General features: G+C 31.7%; 2 protein-coding genes across 5 annotated transcripts in view; both read right to left on the bottom strand.

Annotated features, from left to right (window-relative positions):
- LOC126740003 (neurocalcin homolog) overlaps positions 1–21,949 on the bottom strand; it is a 185,589-nt gene that overhangs the window by 20,719 nt on the left and 142,921 nt on the right. The window lies entirely within an intron of this gene.
- The window catches only part of LOC126740004 (neuronal calcium sensor 2), a 164,480-nt gene continuing 142,630 nt past the window's right edge, over positions 100–21,949 (bottom strand). For both annotated transcript variants that reach the window (XM_050445857.1, XM_050445856.1), the window contains one exon: positions 100–11,555. In XM_050445857.1, the coding sequence (XP_050301814.1) occupies positions 11,379–11,555 (177 nt within the window). In that variant the 3' untranslated portion in view covers positions 100–11,378. The remainder of the gene's footprint in view (positions 11,556–21,949) is intronic.

Consider the following 21,949-nt stretch of genomic DNA (forward strand, 5'->3'; position numbering starts at 1 on the left):
TAATAACAGAATATTACCAAAAATTTTACATTTTTTTAGATTAAAATCACGATTTAAAAAAAATATGTACTCTAAATCGCTGACACTTTTTGAACATATTATTGGTACCTATATATAGTCCATTGTAGAAGGCTACGCTTTAATTTTTGAAATAAATACATAATTTTTTATGATAATTTTTTTTAAAAGTGCAATTATTTTTATTTTATTCCTAACTTTTTTAATTTTTATGCTAATGACTTACAATCAAGTTTATTTTTAAAGTTTTCGATAGTACATACTTGAAAAAATGTGCTAGATATTTGTCTAAAAAACGTTTTTTTTAATTATTTCACGTTATTATTTTACGTCATTATATTTTGTTATCTAAAAAAAGGGGTTATGTTCACACAGTTGTATCTTAGCGCCTATAGCACCTAGATAAATCAAACAAAAGCCAATCTTTTGTTTTTAAACCAACTTTTGTTTATTAGATTTTTTTGTAGGATCTCAATTTTCCGAGATATTTCAGAAATACTGAAGAAAAGCGTGTATTTTTTTCTGTAAACTAATCAATTTTTATTAAAAAAAAATGTATATCATCTTTTACTCCTGCAGCCATCTACGCAACATATCGCCGGCATTTTTAAAGTACAAAACTTCCGCACAACGCTATTATAGTTCTAATATTGAAGACGCCCCTGTATAACGCAGTCGCCACCGGGCAGCAAAAAAGAGTAGCATCAGAAAGCGAGTGAGAAAGGCAACATTTTGGGCGGCGCTTAGAGTGATCCTTCTATTCTAGTTTATGTTCGGTGGCGTGCCTCAGAATTTGCTTTCATCGATATTTACGATAAACCCTGGTAAACGCTCGTACGCAGCAAACCGCGGGATTCAAGGTCAATTTTGCTTTAACACGGGCGGTATAGGAAGTGGTCTGACTTGTTGTAATCTATAGACGGTGGTCCCTCTAACAAACTTATTTTTATTTATTTATAAAAAGAAACATTTTTAGATAATACGGCAACAGTTAATAATGATGCAAATAGGGCTAATAATGATGAAAATCAAATTCCAAAACAAGAACAAGCAATACCATCCACGTCAACGTCAGGCTTGAATAACATACCATCGGAACGTGATGAAGATCAAAATCAGGACACACCCGGAACATTGTTAAACAAATTTTCGCTTGTGTCAAGCACATCAGCTAATATTGAAAATGAACGAAAAAGAGCAAAACAGGTAGCTTGCATCCTAACATCTCCGGAAAATATTCAAAAACAAAAATTGGCTAACGCGCGTAAGAAGGACAAAGAAAAGAAAAAAGAAATTAAAAAAAATACGACGATTATAAACAAGCAAAAAAAAAATAATGATGATGGGTCAAATGGTTCATGTGTAAAGGAACAAACTAAAAACATAAAAGGGAAAAATAAATTAAACTTAACCACCCAAAAACCAAGAGCGAAAAAACTTAAATTAAATAAAGACGACTCATCCACAGATACTGACACATCAGACGACTATGTTTCCGAATTTGAGGATTGCTCAAAAGAAGACGATTCTACAGAATGCCTTGGATGTGGCGAGATATACATACTCACAATTAAAACTGATGACTGGATTCAATGTATTCACTGCACAAGGTGGTTCCATGAAAGCTGCTCTAAATGTTTGAATCTCTGTGACCTATATGGAAAAATTTTTATCTAAAAAGCAATGTTAAATTAAGTTTTTTTAATGGGCCGTCTCACCCAGTTGGGTGAGCTAACTAACCCATAGCACCTGGGAGAGTTGGCCCATTCAGCTTATTTTTTTAAAACTATAGAGTTCGTTTTTTTGGTTTTCTTTAAATGTTACTTTTGACGTTAACTGGAATAAATGCTTATGTTTAACCTCTATTCTTTGGTTTGATTAACTTTTGGGTTTTCATTTTATGTCATTTTTTAAAAAAGTGAGCCAACTATCCCGGACTTACCCTAAAGTATCTATGGCGATTCCTAAAAATTGTACTTTAGAGTATAACCAACCAAAAATAACTGAATAATATATGGCCAAAAATATATATATTTTTTGTCTTAAAATGGTTTTCATACTAATAAAGACACACAATATATTAAAATAGTATACGCTATTAAAATATCTTGATTGGCTGCTTGACAAGCTTCTTCAGTCATTAATAACACATAATGCTGTCTTTGACACATAAATTGCTGCTAATTATTTAGTTATTAATTTAAATATAAAATAATATAATAAATTTAATTTACGATAGATTTTTTGTAATAAAAATCCATAAAACTTCCAATATATATGTACTGCTTATTTGTGCCCCTTTGCCTGTTCAAATATACCCCACAGCTGGGGTACATTTGAACAGTATGACATTTATTGTTTATTTGCGTGTCAAACAAAACACACTAAAATTTCAATAGTTTTTTTCAGTCCGAGCTTAAAGTAAAAATATTCTACATCTGGAAAAGCTGTTCCTCACTTTTAAAAATTTTAGTAAATATGTTCAAAAGTGCCACCTTCTCCCCTACGGGGATAAGAACCGAACGGATGCTGCACATACATTTATTATATAACAAAATAAAAAGCAGCAATATGTGTATTAAACATTAACGGCACAACTGACTGAAGATGTTGCGCGCCAATACTATGAGAGGGCGCGTTACTAGCGATTCATCAATAATGCTGATTCCTATTATGATAAAGACGATAGTGTAATCTGCTAGGAGTTAATAACAATTAAAAAAAAATGTATAAGTAGGTTTAGAAAATCCTGAAAATTGATATAATTTTCGTACTTTATCATGGAATATTTTTTCGTTTTATTATTATCTGATGTATTTTTTCAATAGCTTGTTGTAATTCTTAAGTACTCGTTTTTTTAATAAATCACCCCATAGAAGCATAAATCTAAAAATCATTTATTAAAAACTTTACTTGAGTATATTTTGGCGCATCCTATACAGGGTGTCTTATTTTAGCTATTAGCTGTTAAATTAGAAAGAGTTACCAATTTTACTTTTACTTAGTGTCGCAAAATTTTTATTCGTTTCAAAATTAAGGAGTTTGTAAAAAACGTCAAAATTTAGTGATCTTAGAAATACAATTAAAGAATAATATTGAGCCACTTTAATTATTGTGATGCGACTTATGGTCCCTGTTTGAGGTTTGTATATGGTATAAGAAAATTCGACCCAGTTATTTACAAATTAAAACTTCACTTAATGGTTTTGTTTCATGCTTTAATTTTTAACAAAAGCCCTTCATATCTTTACCAAGAAATTAAATTTGGATCAGACGTTTATACCTTAAATCTGAGATTTAAGAGTTTGCTATCTCCGCCCTCCTAGCATATTTACATGCTATACAATAATATAGTCTCTGATTTAAAAAGTTAAAAACCGGCATCATTGAAATAGCATTATAAAAAAACTTGCTAATAAACTCATAAACCAAATCTCAACTAAAAGTGCCAAGGACAATTTACAAGAGAGTTAATCATTTTTTATAGAAGGTTGCTTTCATCCCGTCTCAGTTGTGGTTCATAGCGGATTGTTTTTTTTTTCTTCTAAACCAAAAGTTGCATATGTATGCAAAATGTACGCAAATACAAATGCATTAACGTGCTATAGTGACGGATAAGAATTTTATTTCATTTATTGCCTTGTATTTTATAGATATACATTATAGCCATAGGGAGTATATTTATTATCAGTTGAAAACTACCATACACCCCTTTTTGTGGTAATAACTATATTTAAGTATTCCTTTGTAGCTAATTAAAAATAATTTTTGTGTTATGCGTTATTACTGTCGAATAAACCAATTTATTATTATTATTATTATTATTATTATTATTATTAAAAGACTTATTTGCAAATATCTGTTATATAATTATTATTTTGTTTACTGTCATAATTTATTGTAAGTATTATAAAAAAATATTTATATTATTGGTATAAGTTTTCATAGTTATTATTTAAAAATATTAAATATTGAGTACAAAATAGTACTGTTTATGAAATTAAAAAAAAGGCAATTCTGCCTCCATAAAAAAATTCTTAATGATAGAAATTTTTACTTCGAATAGTCAGAACACAAATGCATCTAATGCATTATTTTAAAGAGAAGAAAAAACAAGACGAAACAGTTAAAACAGGACCGTATTAAAAAAAAAAATATTCAAAAATTATAAAACTTTCAAACTACATTTAACGTCTTCTTTGATGAGGAAACCAATAAAGATTTTGCAATACGTAAAAGGATTAAGAGAAGCACTACATTGGTAACTTTTTTATTATTTTTGCCGGTCTTGTATTTTTCAAGACATCCTGTATATGTACCTTAATTTAAAGATTATAAGACAAACATGTATGATGCTACGTATCACATCCCAGTTACCGTCTTCTCTACATGTAACAATAATTATTATATAAACTAAACTAAAATTTGTCAACTAATTATTTACAAATCACCAGAAAAGCTTATCTATAAAAACATTTTTGCCAGCGTAATATATTATCCTAAATTAAAAATTTTGCTAAATTTTAATTTATATAAAAAATAAAATTATATGAATGCAGCACTGTTTTTGCTCTTTAAATCGAAAATAGAATTTAAATTATTGTGGTACCTCGAATTTCGTTCTCCAGGAGCCCAAATGAACAAAAAAAACACGATTATATAAACTAATAGACTGCAAACAACACTGTTCCACATTAAGGTCTTACTGGGTCTTTCGTGCTGATAATTTTAGCATGTTAAGCATCGATTACAAAAAAAAACGTTACTTCTTGCACTTGCTCAACGTTACGTGACGTGAAAATGGTAAATAGGACTCTTAATGTGTGCTTTAGTATCGCCTAGGAGACCTACCGTTTGCTACATAAGAAGAGTTATTGTATAAAGACATTTATTTATATCAAGGAACAAAAACAGGAATAAGTATAACTTTATTTTCTGAGAAAATTAAAAATTAGTATTTATAGGTAATAAGTTAATTTTTTTATATTAATATACACGTCTAGTTAACTCTAGGTTTTGGGTGTAAAGTTCCATGTATTAAATTGCAATGACAAACCTAGGTCTCAAGTTAAAAAGAGGATGATGAATGTTTCTTCTACTTTCTTTGAATAATTGAATCGGCGCAAAGGAAGCATTGAGTCAGATTGCCTATGAATTCCTGTTGCACCTTAATGAATCCAATAAAGAAATTATTTGCGATTATTTTACAAACTGACACTGAAACTGAATTTTCAAATTATGTGGCCCATTGCCAAAATCGCTAACTACTTGGATGCGAAAGTTCCGTTTGAAATGAGACTTTCTTGTAGGGCTTTTTATTTTGATGAGTAATAGTTCATCGCTATCAATTTCACTTAAAGAAAGCTTAAGAAGATTTTCAGTTCCGAAGAAGGCATACCGGCTTTCATAATTCCATACCAGCTTTCGTGGCAGTATTGAGCTTTCGTGGCTTATTGACAAATGAGTTGTAATCAATTCACAACTAAATTCAAACATAAATAAATTTATAAACAAGCAGATTGCTCTCAGCGGTAAGTTTCGAATACTTACAGCTAAGAAATGTTATTGTGTACCTTCTTCTTCTTTCCGTCTTTAATACAGGTTGGCGATCGCATTGGTAAATGCGTGGTCTGATGTTTCACATCCAGGACAGTCGGTTTCTTCTCAAACCCTTTTTTTCCTTCCAACTTTCTCTCGACTATTAGTTAGGAAAAGTCGTGCCTGAGTGGGTGGCCTAAATATGCTATTTTCTTCTCACTTTCATCGTATATAGTAGCTTTCGCTCACTCTTTCTGCTCTAAAGTACTTCATCGTTGGTAATTTTCTTTGTCCAAGTAATCTTAGAACAGGATTGACTAGACATAACACTGCATTAGTCTCAGGCTGTATCTGTTTCAATTATTTAGAACCCCAAATATTTAACATGATTTACCATTTCTAGGACTTGTGACGTCGTGGATTTGCAAAGGAATCGAGATATTGTGGTCTTTAATAGTTATCAATTTCTTCGTATTCTTAATGTTGATATTGAATTTAAAGCGATGCCAGTTGTTTATGTCTGCTATCTTTCCTGTGATGGGACTATAAATAATAAGAGGGTTACAGCTGTGATAATACAATACTTGTCGGCTTTTCAGAACATCAAAGGAAATTTACGCAATAGACTGTTTCGTGGAGAGAAAAATCGATTGGACATGCGTAAGAAATGTTTGGACAATTTATTTTTTGTCTAAACCAAGAAATGGTTTTCTGGCCATGAGACAAAACTCGTTTTATGCTGGTTTTGTCAGAAATATGCGAAGAAATTTGCGATTGGAAGGAAACTTTACCAAAGGTTTACTAGAAACAGTTTTTTTAATCTAAATAATGCACAAGTTATTCAAATTAATGTTCTGGAGATTTTGGTGCTAAAAAGTTATTATATTTTTCTTTTATTGCTCACTAAGAGATATTATATATAGTTGATAATTCAAAACTAACGACTTTGGAAATTGTAGGTATTATCGAGGTTTTGCTGGCTTAATAGATTCAAGTGTTTAAATTTCTCAAGGATAATGACAAATTAATCATTTACCTTGCCCTAAACTCACAGTTTAATTCAGTTATCGTTATAGTAACTGTTCAACTTTTCATTTTATTTTTTTCGCGCACGTTTGGATTAACCGAAAGTAACTGTAATTCTGTTAAATACCATTTTTAAATCGAAAGTTTAACTTTTGGTATATCGTTGGAAATGAAAATATATAAAAAATATTATTACAGCATTTTTAAACAAGAAACTATATATAAAAAAAATAATTTTTATAGAAAATATAGGACCGGCAAAAAGAAATATACAAATTTGTATCTGTTACCCATTAGACCAGTAAGTGGGTACAAAAAAAGGTCTTTGGCATGCAAAAGGTGGGGTAGGAATTATATAGAAATATATTATTTATGAGTAGACACTCTTCAAAAATCCAAATTATCGATTTAATCTTGTCTCTCTCCCACCAACTAGGAACGCCGCACGGTATCATTCATTTAGAACATACCATTAAGTTCAACAGTGGTATGGAATCCAAAAAAAGGCAGACTGGGGATGGAAACCTGGTGCAAATGGTTTTTCTTTCGTAACTATGACAGAGGAATCAGCTCCAGAAATATTATTAAAAATTATTTCATGTCATTGTAAAAAAGGGTGCGGAGGAGCATGTAGCTGCAAAAAAGCTGGACTGAATTGCTCTATAATGTGTAGATTCTGTAATGGTCAGACATGCGACAATGCCACAGAGGTTCTCATCGACAGCGAGGACGAGGATGAGGAACTATTATCAATTGAGGATCCAATTATCCAAAGAACTGGTAATGACTTAGATGACGAAATTCAGGATGAAGACATAAATTAACCATGACCATCTAAAAGAGAAACTGAAACGTAAATGAAAAGTGAAATATGTGAAGTAGGCCTACACCACGGTAAAAAAAAACGCGCCGATTAGCTTTACCTCATGGTGATGTAGAAATAAGCTTTCAGTTTACATTGCAAACTGAGTATTGTTTCAATTTCGTGAGAGATATGTAATTAAATATGACATTTTACTATTAACGATAGCGAAAAAATATCACCTCTTTTAACAAGGGTAACAAAATTACTGAAATAGCTAAAAACCTATTTTTTAAAACTAAAAAATGGTTGTTTGAAGTATTTTTTTAAAGAACTTCTTCGCGGTCTTCCCCCAAGGTCGAAATTTTGTATTTTTGGTCACAGTCTACCCGTAACTAACATATCCCAAAATAACTTCTACCCCACCTTTTGCAAGGTAAAAAGCCCTACTGCCTGGACTACATTTATACCTTTAAATATTCCTAGCTAAACCCCGCTATATATTTATTTAAGAATAAATTAAGATTGCCTACTTTATGAGAAATCTAAAATGAAATTAACTTTTACAAAATAATTTTAATTTTTTCATGAGCCTAAACCATACAGGGTGTTAGTCAAAAATGGTCCTTTTTTTATAAATGGTAAATCAAATGGTTATAGTTATATGACCTTAGGATATCCACGATATTAAAATTAGGCTTTAAGACAAATCTAAAAGAAGAATCATCTAAGAATAATGCAAGAATGGCAAAAAAGTCAACATTCTTTAAACTCTTCAGGAGCAGTCCCAAAAACTCCAATAAATCAAGATTTTAATAGATCAACAAAAAAATAAACATAATTTTCTCAGCAAACAAAGTTTGTTTAAAATATAACATTGACTAAATTAAATTTAACTCCAACAGGGATAAAAGTTCCACAAGTTTCTAGTTTGGATCCTAAATAGGCAAGTATATAAAAAAATTGTGATGTCTTAAGTGGTAAAGAGTAGACAGAGAATTTTTAGACAGACTATACTCTGGTCCAAAGTGGTATTCAGAATATATTGGTTAAGAAACCCTTAGGAGAAATATTCGAATTACTGGACAAAATGTTGATTGATATTATTGCATAAACGCAAGAGTTTTTAAGCGTTTACATTGAACGATATTTTATATTGGCCCCATCCATCTACAACAACATTATTTTATTATGTTGGCAATATAAATGTGATTATTTTTAATATAAATTCGATTAAACGATATGAATCTTTGCTCATTTATATAAAACCCGCAGCTGTTCCAAATATCTCTCTTAACGACTTCTCCGTTCAAACCCCTAGTTCTTAAATCGATAATTGTGCTAAATTACTTCTAAGTAAATGCTTTTTTTTTACTGACAAAATTACAGTAAATTGCGGATTAAATAAGCGGTAATTCGCTTTGCGGTTGTGCGCTATTCAGTTTAATTCGCAAAATGACTGAATTAGGAGGATGATACATTATATTATAGGAATATATTTTTACGACTAATATTATTATAAACGACATTTTTAAACATTTAACAAAAAGTATGCGTCTTCATAAATGAAGAGAACTTGGCGATTTAAGCTAAAATCAGCATACTCATATAGTTTATGATATATGATATATGAGTTATAACATATATAATTAATATTATAGTATATAAGGCAGTGCAATTAGGCAAAAGGAAAAATGTAAAACACACAATATTTCTGGTAACTTTCCTTACATGGTTTTAGAAAATCTCTAACTGGATTTTTTAAGAATTATCCCCAGATAATTTCAGCTTGTAGAAGATTTTCTTACATTATTTTTTTGTCTAAATGCACTCTCCTAATAGGTTATCCAAAAATTTTTTGATGACAGTTTCATCGATTTCCAACAAAATTTTACACATTTTTTTTTTTATAAAAGATTTATTAGTTATTTATTAGCAAAAACATAACGGGATGATTGTAAATTGTTTTTTTTTTTGTTATTTTAATACGGTTATTTTGTTTCATTTAAAATACTTGCATAATAAACTGTAAATGCCTCCAGGTCGTCTTTCGGCCACATATTAGTACCATTGTATCCCAGAGCGTCCAAAAAATATTTTTTTTCCAAAAATAGCCGTGTAGAATGTCTGGAAATAACGCTCGAATAATATAAGAGAATTAGGGACATGCAACATGCAAAAACGTTGCATTTTTAGTCGATTTAGTAATTTAAAAAAATGAAAGTTGTATATAAGTCAGTAAACCACATTTTTTGGTCAAAAATTCGGTAGGCTGCCTACCGAGACGCCACTGCCGTCATTATTTTAAATTAATTTATCCTAAATTAGCCTGTTCTCACAACAAACAACATTAGCCAAATTTCAACGAAATTGATAGGGAGATTGTTCCTCTCATATTAAAAAAATATAGTTTTAGAAAACTATTTTTATTTGTTCTTATTCCTCAAAAAATTGCACTTTACTCCTCTATCTGAAGGTAGTATTATATTTAATATCCGAATTTTTGCCTTTTACCAACTAACTGAATTAGCAAATCACAGTTTTCCAAAATTTCGATTGTTTTGGAATATCTCCTAATCGATTTTTTAACGAAGCATTTTTACATTCTACCAGTTTACCGTTCAAGTTGTCCAAATTGTGTTTATTCATGTAATTGTATTCGGACATTTTTGCACATTTTTTGTAATTTGTGATCATACTCTAGTAAAGATATACAAGGTGTTCCTTAAAGACGTGCTAATATTTAAGGGGATGATTCCTGGACCCATTTTAAGAAAAAAGGTTCCTACGAACATATGTCCTAAACGTCTTAACTGTTGAGATACAGGGTGTTAAAGTTTTCAAAAAAAATCAGCTTTTTAATAATAACTTAAACAATATTGTAGACATTTTTATGAAATTTGGTACATGTATTCCATGCATCAAGACGCATTTTTTGTTGTGCAAAAAGATATATTTTCTCTACCAGTGGCGTGCCTCCAGGTCTTCTATTGAATATTTTTAGTGGAAAAATACTACGCGACTGCTTTTTCTTAAAAAATAAAAATTATTTATTAAATCCTCAATCACTTTTTAGCAAATTTGATCTTTCGGTTTTTTTAGTCCGACGCATGGTTTTCGCTCAAAAAAATAAAAACGAAATCGTCGAACGAAAAAAAAAGTAATTGAGGATTTTAAAAATAATTTTTATTTTGAGAAAAAGCAGTGGCGTAATATTTTTTTGCACATCAAAAAATGCGTCTTGATGCATAGAATACATGTACTGAATTTCATAAAAATGTCTATAATATTGTTTAAGTTATTATTAAAAAACTGATTTTTTTGAAAATTTTAACACCCTGTATCTCAAAAGTTAAGACGTTTAGGACATATGTTCATAGGAACTTTTTTGCTTAAAATGGGTGCAGGAATCCCTCCTTAAATTTTAAGACGTCTTTAAGAAACACCATGTATATATTTTAAATACCTTACGTGTTGGAGTATTAACTATGGGATTATCCAACATTTTCGTTTGCTTCGTTTTATTATAATTTTGTTCCCAAAAAATCTATCATGAAAAAATACTAAGATATGGCCGGAGGATGACTTCATCCCGTATATTATGCCCCCTTATTTATGCTAAAACATCCCGTATATAAATTTTTAGATTTAAAATTGAACTCCTTACTTCTTCTATTAATACGACAATGACACACACATCTGATAAATATATCTTTTTTTTTTTAATGTATGACTGTATTACTTAAATAGAATAAAAAAAGTCTTTTAATTCTCGAACGATTGTGCCAGGTTTTCAACCAGAAATGGACCTGTTATTTGGTTTTAGGATCATTATTATAACCTTACGGAGGCCACCTTATCTATGTTAGCGCTGGGAAGGCTTCTAGTCGATTTTATGTATTCATACGAAGCGATTCTTACACAGAAAAAATCTACTTAAAGCGACCCAACAAAAACGTTTCGAAAGCAACTTTACTGAGACAGTTTTAACGCCTTAAGGGGCCAACATTTTCGACAGCTCCTCGTCCTGCAGGCATCCCTTAAGGAATTCATCTTGGGTCAGTTGTCCGTCGTTGTTTTCGTCCATTTTGGCGAAGATGTTTTTTGCCCTTTCTTCCGCAGAGTCGGCCGGTCGGTTTGACGAACATGCTCCGAGCATATCGTAGATGGCCTGTGTGAGAAAAACAGTAAAATAAATAGGGAATTTCAAATATTATATACGGTGATTCAAAATTGGGTGCAAAGATTTTAAGGGCGTATTTACCAGCCAAAACTGAGATGTTTTTTTCATAAAAACGTATGTAATAACTTGTTTCGTTTTCTTGATATAGAGTGTAAAAGTTTATTTTTTTCTGCTATGAAAATCTGCTTTTGTATGTATCTGTTACTTAGGCTAAGTTAAATTTTGAAAAGAAATTAAATGCATCTCAATAATCGATGCGAATTTATTATTTGTTTTAATAGGGATTTTGATTTTTTTCCTGGAAACAAAGCTAGATACGAGTAAAACTCAAGAGGCAAGAAAGTTACATTATTGACCGCTTAATCTAAAAAAAAATTTAATTGTCAAAAAAGCGGTGGCGTACCATAATTTTACATATAAGTATTAAGTAGGTAGCCCCCTGAAACGCCACTGAAATTAATAAATTTATTTTATTCCCACCAAAGGGGGCCTTTATGACGACAAATAAGCCTACCAAATTTTATTTAAATCGGCTGAAATGATTTTGAAAGTTCCAATTTTTGGCTGGTAAATACGCCCTTAAAATTTTTGCACTCAATTTTGAATCACCCTGTAGTTATAATAAGGAGAATGTTTTCTTAAAAAAAGTCCTTTCTCCACAAAATAAATGGTCATTTTGTTTTAATAAGGTGAAGGTAAAAAACGTTCTTATTACTCCAGAAAATCCTCATTTTTTGTGATGACAGATTTCGCGATTACAAAGCTTATCGCAATATCAGGTCGAGGACTAAAAATCAAAAAAAGGGGAAAGGGAGAGTTGGGGTAAATGGATTAGGTCCTAATAAGCAAGCTCACTTATTATTATAAAAGAACTAAGGTTACATTAGTTAAAACGAAAAACATCGACGAGGTTTCTTTGCACAAGATTATTTAATCTTGCCATTTGATTATAGTTGTTTTTTTTTCAATAAACAAAAAAAAACACTAACACACCCGAATATACTTAAATTTAAAAAAAAACAATGCTAATTTAAAATCAAAACAAGAGAAGTGGCAGAATCAAATAGAGAATCGCACACGAACATTGATATTCAAATGGTAGATACCCATACGAGACACATTCGCATGTGAAAAAGTTCGTATACGATGCGGTCGAAAATACAAATATCGATTTTTCGTGCGAAAACCTTTAATTTCGTATGCGAATCAAATACAAATGGATTCAAAAATACGGCCTCTGTTAGAAGTATGCCTTAAACATTTTTTTTATATTTTAACCATGAAACATACATTCAGGAAGATGACATTAGCTGACACTTTTATGGACTACTTTGAATCTAATAACATTCTAAATAACAACCCTTATAATTCAAATTTTTTATATTGTTACAGATACGTAGATGATTATTGTATTTTACTGTGGAATGGTAGCGATCAATCTTTAAATAATTTCGTGTATTTTATTAATAACCTCCATCCTAAAATAAAATTTACCCTAGAAACAGAGAGTAATAAATTAATAACCTTACAAAAGGCACGTTTTTGAGATTTATAGAAAACCTAGCCACACTGGTACAATTGTCCATATTGAGTCATTCCACCCCTTTTCACATAGGGTAACAGTTATAGTACTGTCACCGTCTTAAATAGCTTCATGAATAGAGCTTTAGAAATTCCGATGTTGGCTGAATGTAGAGAGAGGGAGTTGTCTAATATTATATATATATATATATATATATATATATATATATATATATATATATATATATATATATTATAATATATATATAGACAAATAGCCGTTACACATAACTTCAATCCTAAATTATTAAATAAAATTAAAAACAAAATTCTGTTGCGTAATGGATCCAGAAATACCTATATTCCTAATAGTCAAATCGTTTTAGACAATAAACGCACTAACATATATCGGGGCTGTTTCATATAAAATACAGAGGATTTTTGCCTCTGTTAATGTCGATATTGCTCTTCGAACTAAAAATACCTTAGGTGGGCTTTTGGTGAATAATAAGGATCGAACAGATATTTTAAACTGTAAAGGCATTTATAAACATCATGGTGAGTGTGGTTGTTTTTGTGTAGTCGAACAAAGCGTAGCTTTAAAATCAGGTTTAGTGAACATGATAGGTGCATTAAGCAAAATAATCCTGTCGTTACTAGCAAAACACATTATGGAAACCGGACACCATTCAAACATACACGAAGACCATGTTTTTTGACAACCTAAATAACCTAATAATTTTAATTCAACAAAGCAGCCAATTTTTTTCAGCGAGACCTCTTAATAATAAAAATTTAGAGATTGGAGGGACGCAAATTCAAAAATCACTTAACATCCAGACTGATTTCCCTGAAAATAATCTGATTAAAATATTAATAAACTAGTAATTGTCTAATGTTCTTTAAGCCCCACCCCTCCCTAATTTTTGCCTTATGTTAAAATTTGCTTGCTTAAAATTTGTCAAACTTAATATTGTCCCAAATTTGTCCATTTTTTCTATCTTTCTAACTACTAGAGCTATCTGCTCTTTATTTACTGTAACAACAATCTACAATATTAGTACTCGAGTGTAATTTGAACACTCTAGTACCGCTACCTGGTGTTTTTTAGTACGCAAATCGAATTTAACTGTTAATTATTGTTATAGAGATCGTTTTATAAGTTTTAACTAGGTACCTCCACTTGTTCCTTTTAAAAGAATATGATACTTATCATGGTTTTTTTCATTACGTTTTAACTGTGTCGTCCAGTGTATGTTTTTTAAAGAAACCTCTTAAAAGTGTTGTCGTCCTTTAGCATAGTATATTTGACTATTTTCGTTTTAACTAATGGAAATACCTTAGTTCTTTTATAATAATAAGTGAGCTTGCTTATTAGGACCCAATCCATTTGCCCCATCCTCAAAAACATAATATCGTGACAAAATAAAAATTTGAAATTTTCTGGAGAAATAAGACCTTTTTTTACCTTCACCTTATTAACAAAACCCCAGAATATAACTCTATAACTCTACAAAATATAATTTTGTTTTATTAGTAAAAAGTTATCGAGATAACTCATTAAAAGGCTTCGGACTCTTCGGAAAATATAGTTAAAAACACGAATAAATCCTCACATTCTTTATTTAGGTGAACGCAAAAACATATTTGGAATTTTGAAATTCTTCCCACAAAAAAAAATTTCTTGCGCTAAATTTTACAGGAACTGAATAATTTGCATGAGGGTTATATCGATATTAAAACAAATTTAATTCAGCGCCATCTTGGAAAAAAAATGGAAAGGGTGGTCGTGTGGCACATCATTTTGAAGCTCCTGACGAGTACTTTATAACCCTAGAATATAAATTCAATATCTTTACCTACTACAAAATGGTAAGTAAAGATACATTTAAATCACAGTAAAATACATTTAATAATTACCTGAATACATTAACATTTAACTTGATATATCGAATAAATACACTGAGTTTAATTGAGAAGATGCTGGAAATGGTTGCCTTGAACTTGTTAACACAAGAACAATTGGTCCGAAATTTAACACCAAACATTGTCAAATACACTAACATATTTCTACAAATATTCGTTATTGTCTGTCTTAAATCCATTACTGAAGCAGGTTCAGTTTCTTACACCTTTTGCTTCAAATAGCCCCATAAAAAAAGTCTAGTGGCGTCAAATCTAGCGAGCGAGCTGGCCATTCCACAGGTTCTCGACGGCCAAGCCAACGACCGGGGAAATTGTTATATAAATAGTTCCGAACTTGTCTCTTCTGTTCTTCGATCAGGGTCATCTTCAACTGTGTAACATTTGGATTTTGTATGGATGATACTTATTCCTTTTCAAAAGTCTCCATACAGTAGAAGGACAAACCTCATGTTCATTCGCGATGGAGGAAGTGGATTGTTGGGGATTAACTGTCATGTCACCAATTATTTGAACTTGCTTTTCTTCCGAAATGGACGCACGTCTTGGAGGCTTTTTGTTGTTTACACTACCAGTAGTTGTAAATTTAGATACGAGTTTCCGTAAATATTTCTACGAATAGGACGATTCGGGAAACAATCGTTGAAAATCCTCTCGGTTTCGTGAAAGTTACGCGTCGCACTGTAAATAAAAATCGCTTCGATTTTTTCTTCCAATGAACAAGAATTGACCATTTTAAACTACTACCATTAAAACTAAATGAGAATATTTTAACTGCACAATGATATTTGTTTCCATACTGATATTTTTGTCACTGTCAACAAAAAAAAAACCAAAACAAACTTTTATGGAAATTATCGCTGTCGCTGTGGATACGGCAGAGAATAACAATTATTTGTAGAGACATGCATGTCAGTGTTTTGGTATTCAGGTAATTATGAAATGTACCACCATTTTGTAGTAGGTAAAGATGTTGAATTTATATTCTAGGGTTAGAAAGTACTCGCCTGGAGCTTCAAAATGATGTGCCACCTTTCCATTTAATTTTATTTTCAAGATGGCGCCCAGCAGACATTTTGAAATTTTCATGTGTCAATTTTGCTTTAAAACATAGTATTCATTTATCAATTGCATTACCTTCAAGTTTCAATATTTTGAATTGATCCGCTCAAAAAATAAAGAGAGGTGGGGGAGGGGGGCATTAAAGAAAAGCTCTTTATATGTCCCGAGGGTTACATGTCGCTAATAAAGCATCATCATAGGCAGGTCATCTAGTTTATAAGGTCTAATGATGCTTATTAGCAAAAGATGTAATCCTCGGGACATACTATATATATGGGATGTTTTGAGACCGATACTTGGAGTTTTTATTTTTTTCAAATTAATATGTCACATACTATTTCGTAAAAAATAAACATTTTCTTTTAACGATATTTACAAAAAACTTGTTTAATTTTGCTCAAAAAGATTGAATCTGTTTAGTTTTGTAGCAATAGGTCTAGAGACTTGTTAAGTTTTGGTAGAAATTTAACAAGTAAAACAAATATACTGAAAAGAACAAAATTAAGTTTATTTAGAAAAAAATTAGGGCAAGACTAAATATGTATCGCTTGTTCACAATCAAGGCAGTCATTCTTCGTTAGCTTTCATCGGGGCCAATTCGGTATCTGACTCTAGCTGTTCACCATTGTTATTAGCATGGGTATATTCCAGTAAATTCTTGTACCAAGTCCAAACCTTCCCAATTTTCTACAAAATTAGTACGAAGAGTTCGGCATTTCAGGCAATTGAAAATTTGAAGAAATTATTCCTCTTTTAATTAAATTTGGTTTCGAAGTTCCAATATTAGTTCAAATTTGGATAGGTTTCCATAGTATTTGTCAAAAATATTCTTTTACACTCACCTATTTTATCTTACTTTTGGTTTTTTTTTAAGTTCTTTAACATTGTAAAGTTTCCAGTCTTTTTATGATACCTTAACAAAGCCTACTTCTCTACGTATTGCATGGTAACTTTAATCATAGACTTGTTTTTGAGTTTTCTTTCAACTGCTACAAAAAGGTATGTCCCCGCATTAGAAAATGCAAATGAATATTTTTAATACTTGTAGCATCAGTTTGGTTCATTCATGAGGGTCCGGATTAACTGATTTTAATATTTGCATCAAATCAGATTTAACTTCATTAAGTTGACACTTTTCTGAGGCTGAAACCTGAGCAGACATATTTGAAATAATGCCGAAGTAGTCAAGCAACGCGCTATTAAACACGACTTTCTACTTAACCGTCTATCTAAATATGTTCACTCTATGCTGATATTTTATTTTTAAAAAAACTCCATTGTGACTTTTAACTTTAAAAGAAGTCTTTTATACTTAACGGTCGACATCTAGCAAAAAAGAATACGTAACAGAACTAAGAAGCAGTGAGCAGAATAACTTCCAAATCTTTATTTTATCTTTGTTTAAAACTGAAATAACATAGCGAAAACCTCCGAATTAAATGAAAAATAAATTATTTGCTTTAATATTAAGGGGTTTTATTGCCCTTATTGCCGAACCCTTTATTATTTTTAACATAACTCCCCGAGTAGCAATTCGCCCAAAATGCTCTAGTTATATAAGTTCATACACGCGCGAAGTCTCATTTCTCAGACATTTCTCGCCCTATCATTAGCCCTTAATACACCCTCGGTAACCCAAAATAGAGGCCTTTAAATACCCTTGCATAAATAAAACATTTGGACATCTGACGTCATAGAAAAAGGGTTATTTATCATAAACTTTTGACAGTTTCGGGGGGCGTTTTAAAATGGAAGCGAACATTTTTATGTTTCGTCTTTCGGAAGATGAATTCGTCGAATCTTGTTCGTGTCATGTTTTGGAAACGGGAGAGATTAATGACTTGCATGTTGTCGGTATAAAAGATCGTCGTTAATTCGCAAAAAAAAGCACCAAAAAAAGTTAACGTATGCTCAGGGATAAAACCAATTTAAGGCTCTCTAATCCGACAAGAAACCCTTTAGTTTCTACATCCCAACATGCCAGTTTATCTGATTGACTGGGGTCAAAGTTATCCCCCATATTCTGGCTTGAATAACCACCCGAGATCCGTATTAATCGAGTACGAGAGAAAACACACGTTTATAAAGTTTAGACTTTAGAGGCATTGGATTTAATCCCTTCGGGGTTGACCTTTTAAACCGATGTGACGGAATATCTCGGAATAAGGGCCAATTATAATACTAGTTTGCAGGAGATTAAAGTTTGAATAAAGCCCATTTTTATTTTCGCTAGAAAAGTTTAATTACAAGATTTTGCATGAAGTAATAACTTGAGGATGATTTTCTTCAAATCGAATATTCTACGATTGTTCAAGATTTTTTAAAATTGATTTACTGAAAAAGTATTAAAGTTGTTGAAATTAGTGGTTTTTGAGTTACATATCAAAATGTGTCTGAGTTAGAAAAGTAGTAATTAGGAAAATCAGGTCCGTATAAACATACCTGGACTGCCAATTTAATGAAAAGTGAATGACGACTACTAGGGGGCCGCCATTTTGCATGATTGCGTCCTTTCGATGTTGGTCACTCTGACAAATTTCAGTTGTGCCAATTGTAGGGAAACAAAACAATTAAGGTTTTGAAGAGGTTATGTTTACAAATACACAAAAATTAAATTTAGTTAAGAATTTAAGCGAGTTGCCTTAAAACTGTGATTTTTTTTTTACGCTAAAATTTATGAAAGAAAGTATTCGCCACCTAAAATGAGACAAACTTTCAATTAACTTCAGATGAGAGAAAATATTTGTTTTATTATTCTGATAATCTTGAAAATTATAAGTCTAAACTTAAACTTGAATCTTATAAATCCTAATACCATGAAAATGATGATCTTCATTTAAATTTTTGCTTGTATTTACTCAACAAAATCAGTTAAAAATACTTTTATTTTCTTATTATTTTTATTATCACGACTTTTACTCTCCTTCTATCTTCAGTGTTTCCACATTAATAGGTACAACCATCTATAAAAATCAAAATATAAATGATTTTATGAGGGTTTTTAATTAGCAAGGGTTTATACAGTAAAAATAAACAACTCTATATATTATTCCATCATAAACACAGACAGAACCAAATACGTTTCAATAAGGATGGCGTTACATTATCCACGTATTGAATAAAGAGGACGTTATATCGCCTATTGCAGACGATATACTTAAGCGCCGTTTACAAATCGCAAAAACCTAGGCAATCCGCTATACTCACACGTCAGCGTCGTCAACTTCATTACCGTTATTTAATATTGAAAAAGGTCGTCCATATTCTCAAAGAGACCCTGATACAAATAAATCAAAGGAGAACAACACAAAGTCTCAAAAAATTCTTTTATTTGTTTGAGTGGTGACACGTGTTTCGCTCCTAAGAGCATCATCAGACCTAAAAAACTATGTAAACAAAACCAAAGAAAATTACAAAAAGACCTTAAAGTAAAACGAAAAAGTATACCTCAAGAAGGTTAAAAACACGCTCGACTGGGTCAAATATACACACACACACACACTGAACGGTAAAATATAAGTTTAAAAAACTGACGTTACAAATATATAAAAAAACAATAACATAGAACTTGAATACAAGAAAATAATAAAAAAGTAAAAAGGAACTATCGAGATTTGAACCTACAACCTTACAGCAAGACTGTTACCGTTTGCTGCGTTGACCGCTAGGCCACACCGTTCATGCGATAGCTTTAAAACAAAGGAGGGGACTACAAGATGTTATTAAAAATGAGTCCCGGCTCAAAATTGAACACGTCGTTAACGCAAGTCAAAACTGGACTCTTCTTCGCTCTTGTAATCTCTAGCTTCTCTAGAAGATCCAGCTTCTTGCCCTTCTGGCAGTCATAAACCACTGCCACATTATTGGGGTAGGAAAAATTATGACCTATTGACAATAAAAAGCATTGGCAAACGCTGACTTGGTCTCGACAGTATCGGTGGCTTTAAACTTGTTCATCAGACCTAGGTGTTCTTGTACCTTTGTTGAAATTTTTCTCCCGGACTGTCCCACATAAATCGTAGGGCAATCGGCACAATGCAAACTATAAACTCCTGATTTCGAAAGCGGATCTGGCTTATCCAATGGTTTAACCAGATTTCTTTTTACGGAATTAGAAGTTTTAAAAGCGATTGAGATGTTAAAAGGTTTAAAGAATTTCGCCACTCCCTGGGAAATACCTCCAAAGTAAGTTAAACATCTAAAATTTTTATTATTACGTTCCCTTTCCTCCTGATGCACAATGTGGTACGAAAGTTTGTACTTTTAACTTAAAATATAGTTTTTTGAAACTTGATCGAAGGAAGTTATTATTGATTGCAATGGATTGTAATATATCGTACTCTTTTTTAAAGGCTACATTGGAGAGAGGTAAATTAAATAATCTATAGAAGAGGGAGTTAAAAGCAGCAAACTTGTGTTGGCCAGGAGAAAGGGAATTAAATTGGATAATATTATCGGTAGCGGATGGTTTTCTGTACACTTCAAAACTTATTCTATTGTTGTACCTAGTCAGAAGTAAATCCAAAAATGGTAAAGTCTTATTAACTTCTTTTTCCAAAGTAAAAATTATGTTACTATGAAGAGAATTTACGAAATTCAAAAATCCCGCCAAATCATCGTCGTTTCCTCTCCAGACATACCTTTTGTATGTAATTATAAATGTAAAAAACTTACTAACCATAATTTGATTTTTTAAATGGCTCATAAATACTTCGCTTAAGAAAGGTGAAAGGGATGAGCCCATAGCGAGTCCTGCTGATTGCTTAAAAAATTTTCCATTAAATTTAAAAAAGTTTTGTTCAAAAACCAGCGATAAGAGACATACGAGGTTGTCTATAACTAACTTACTATACGTTATTTAATATATTTTCTGTTAGCAACACTGAAAATGTTCAGAGTGGCCAACATCAAAAGGACACAACCACTATAAAAATCGACCACCAGACAGTGGTCTTTTTTAGGTATCGTGGCCATATGCATTAGCAGTCCAGGAATAATTATTAATTAAGTGAGAGGGAATAAGTGAGTGTTTTTTTTTTCGTGAGCACTGTGCCGTAACTGCGAGGTTATGCAAAAGTGCAGCTATAACCACTCTACGGTGGCCACTTGGTAATAGGGACCCATTACGGTCAAATCTCACCTAAATACCTGGCAAATATAGGCTAAGAGAGAAAACTACAATGCCAAAGGAACTAGCGTATCTGGAATAATTAATAGCTAGTGGGTTTATCTAATATGTAGTTGTAAGGATGGACAGGCGAGGGCCCATTTCAATAAATGCCTTACTGCGCTACGGGGGCTCTGACGCAGTTGACCGTCTTTTCCTTTTCACTCGTCGGATAACATGGATGTACAGAAAAAAGACGAACAACAAGAAAAAGCCAGATGAAGAGGCACAAACTCCTCAAAACAATAAAGAGACAAAAAAGTCCTCAGCTGAAACTAGGACGGAAATAACATCCAACAAAACAAACAGAGATAGAAGCGAGACCAAGAAGATTCAGTGGAGCATGCAAATAAAGGCTGGCATATCTACTCAAAAAGGGCCTTAGGAGAGATATGCCAAGGCTCTACTTCCTCAAAGGATGTAGACTTCCATCAACCTTAGATTCTTACTGAATTTTAGTCAGGTAATTTAATTTGTTATTTTCAAATGCCAAGCTCTGAAAAAGAGTTGAAAAGGGTTATTAAAGGATTTTCAACACGGTGGAATTCTCCAAATTGTGGTGGTGCTTTAGACGGAACATATTTTATGTTGTCAAGATTTTTTATTTGTGTTCAGAATTTTAAAAACTATAAAAGGACGTTGAGTTTTATATTGCTTGTTTTGATTTTGCCAATGGTCACAGACCAAGTGGCCCGAAAAGGCAAAGGTC

The sequence above is a fragment of the Anthonomus grandis genome, chromosome 8 (assembly GCF_022605725.1).
Source record: "Anthonomus grandis grandis chromosome 8, icAntGran1.3, whole genome shotgun sequence".
Lineage (NCBI taxonomy): Eukaryota > Metazoa > Arthropoda > Insecta > Coleoptera > Curculionidae > Anthonomus > Anthonomus grandis.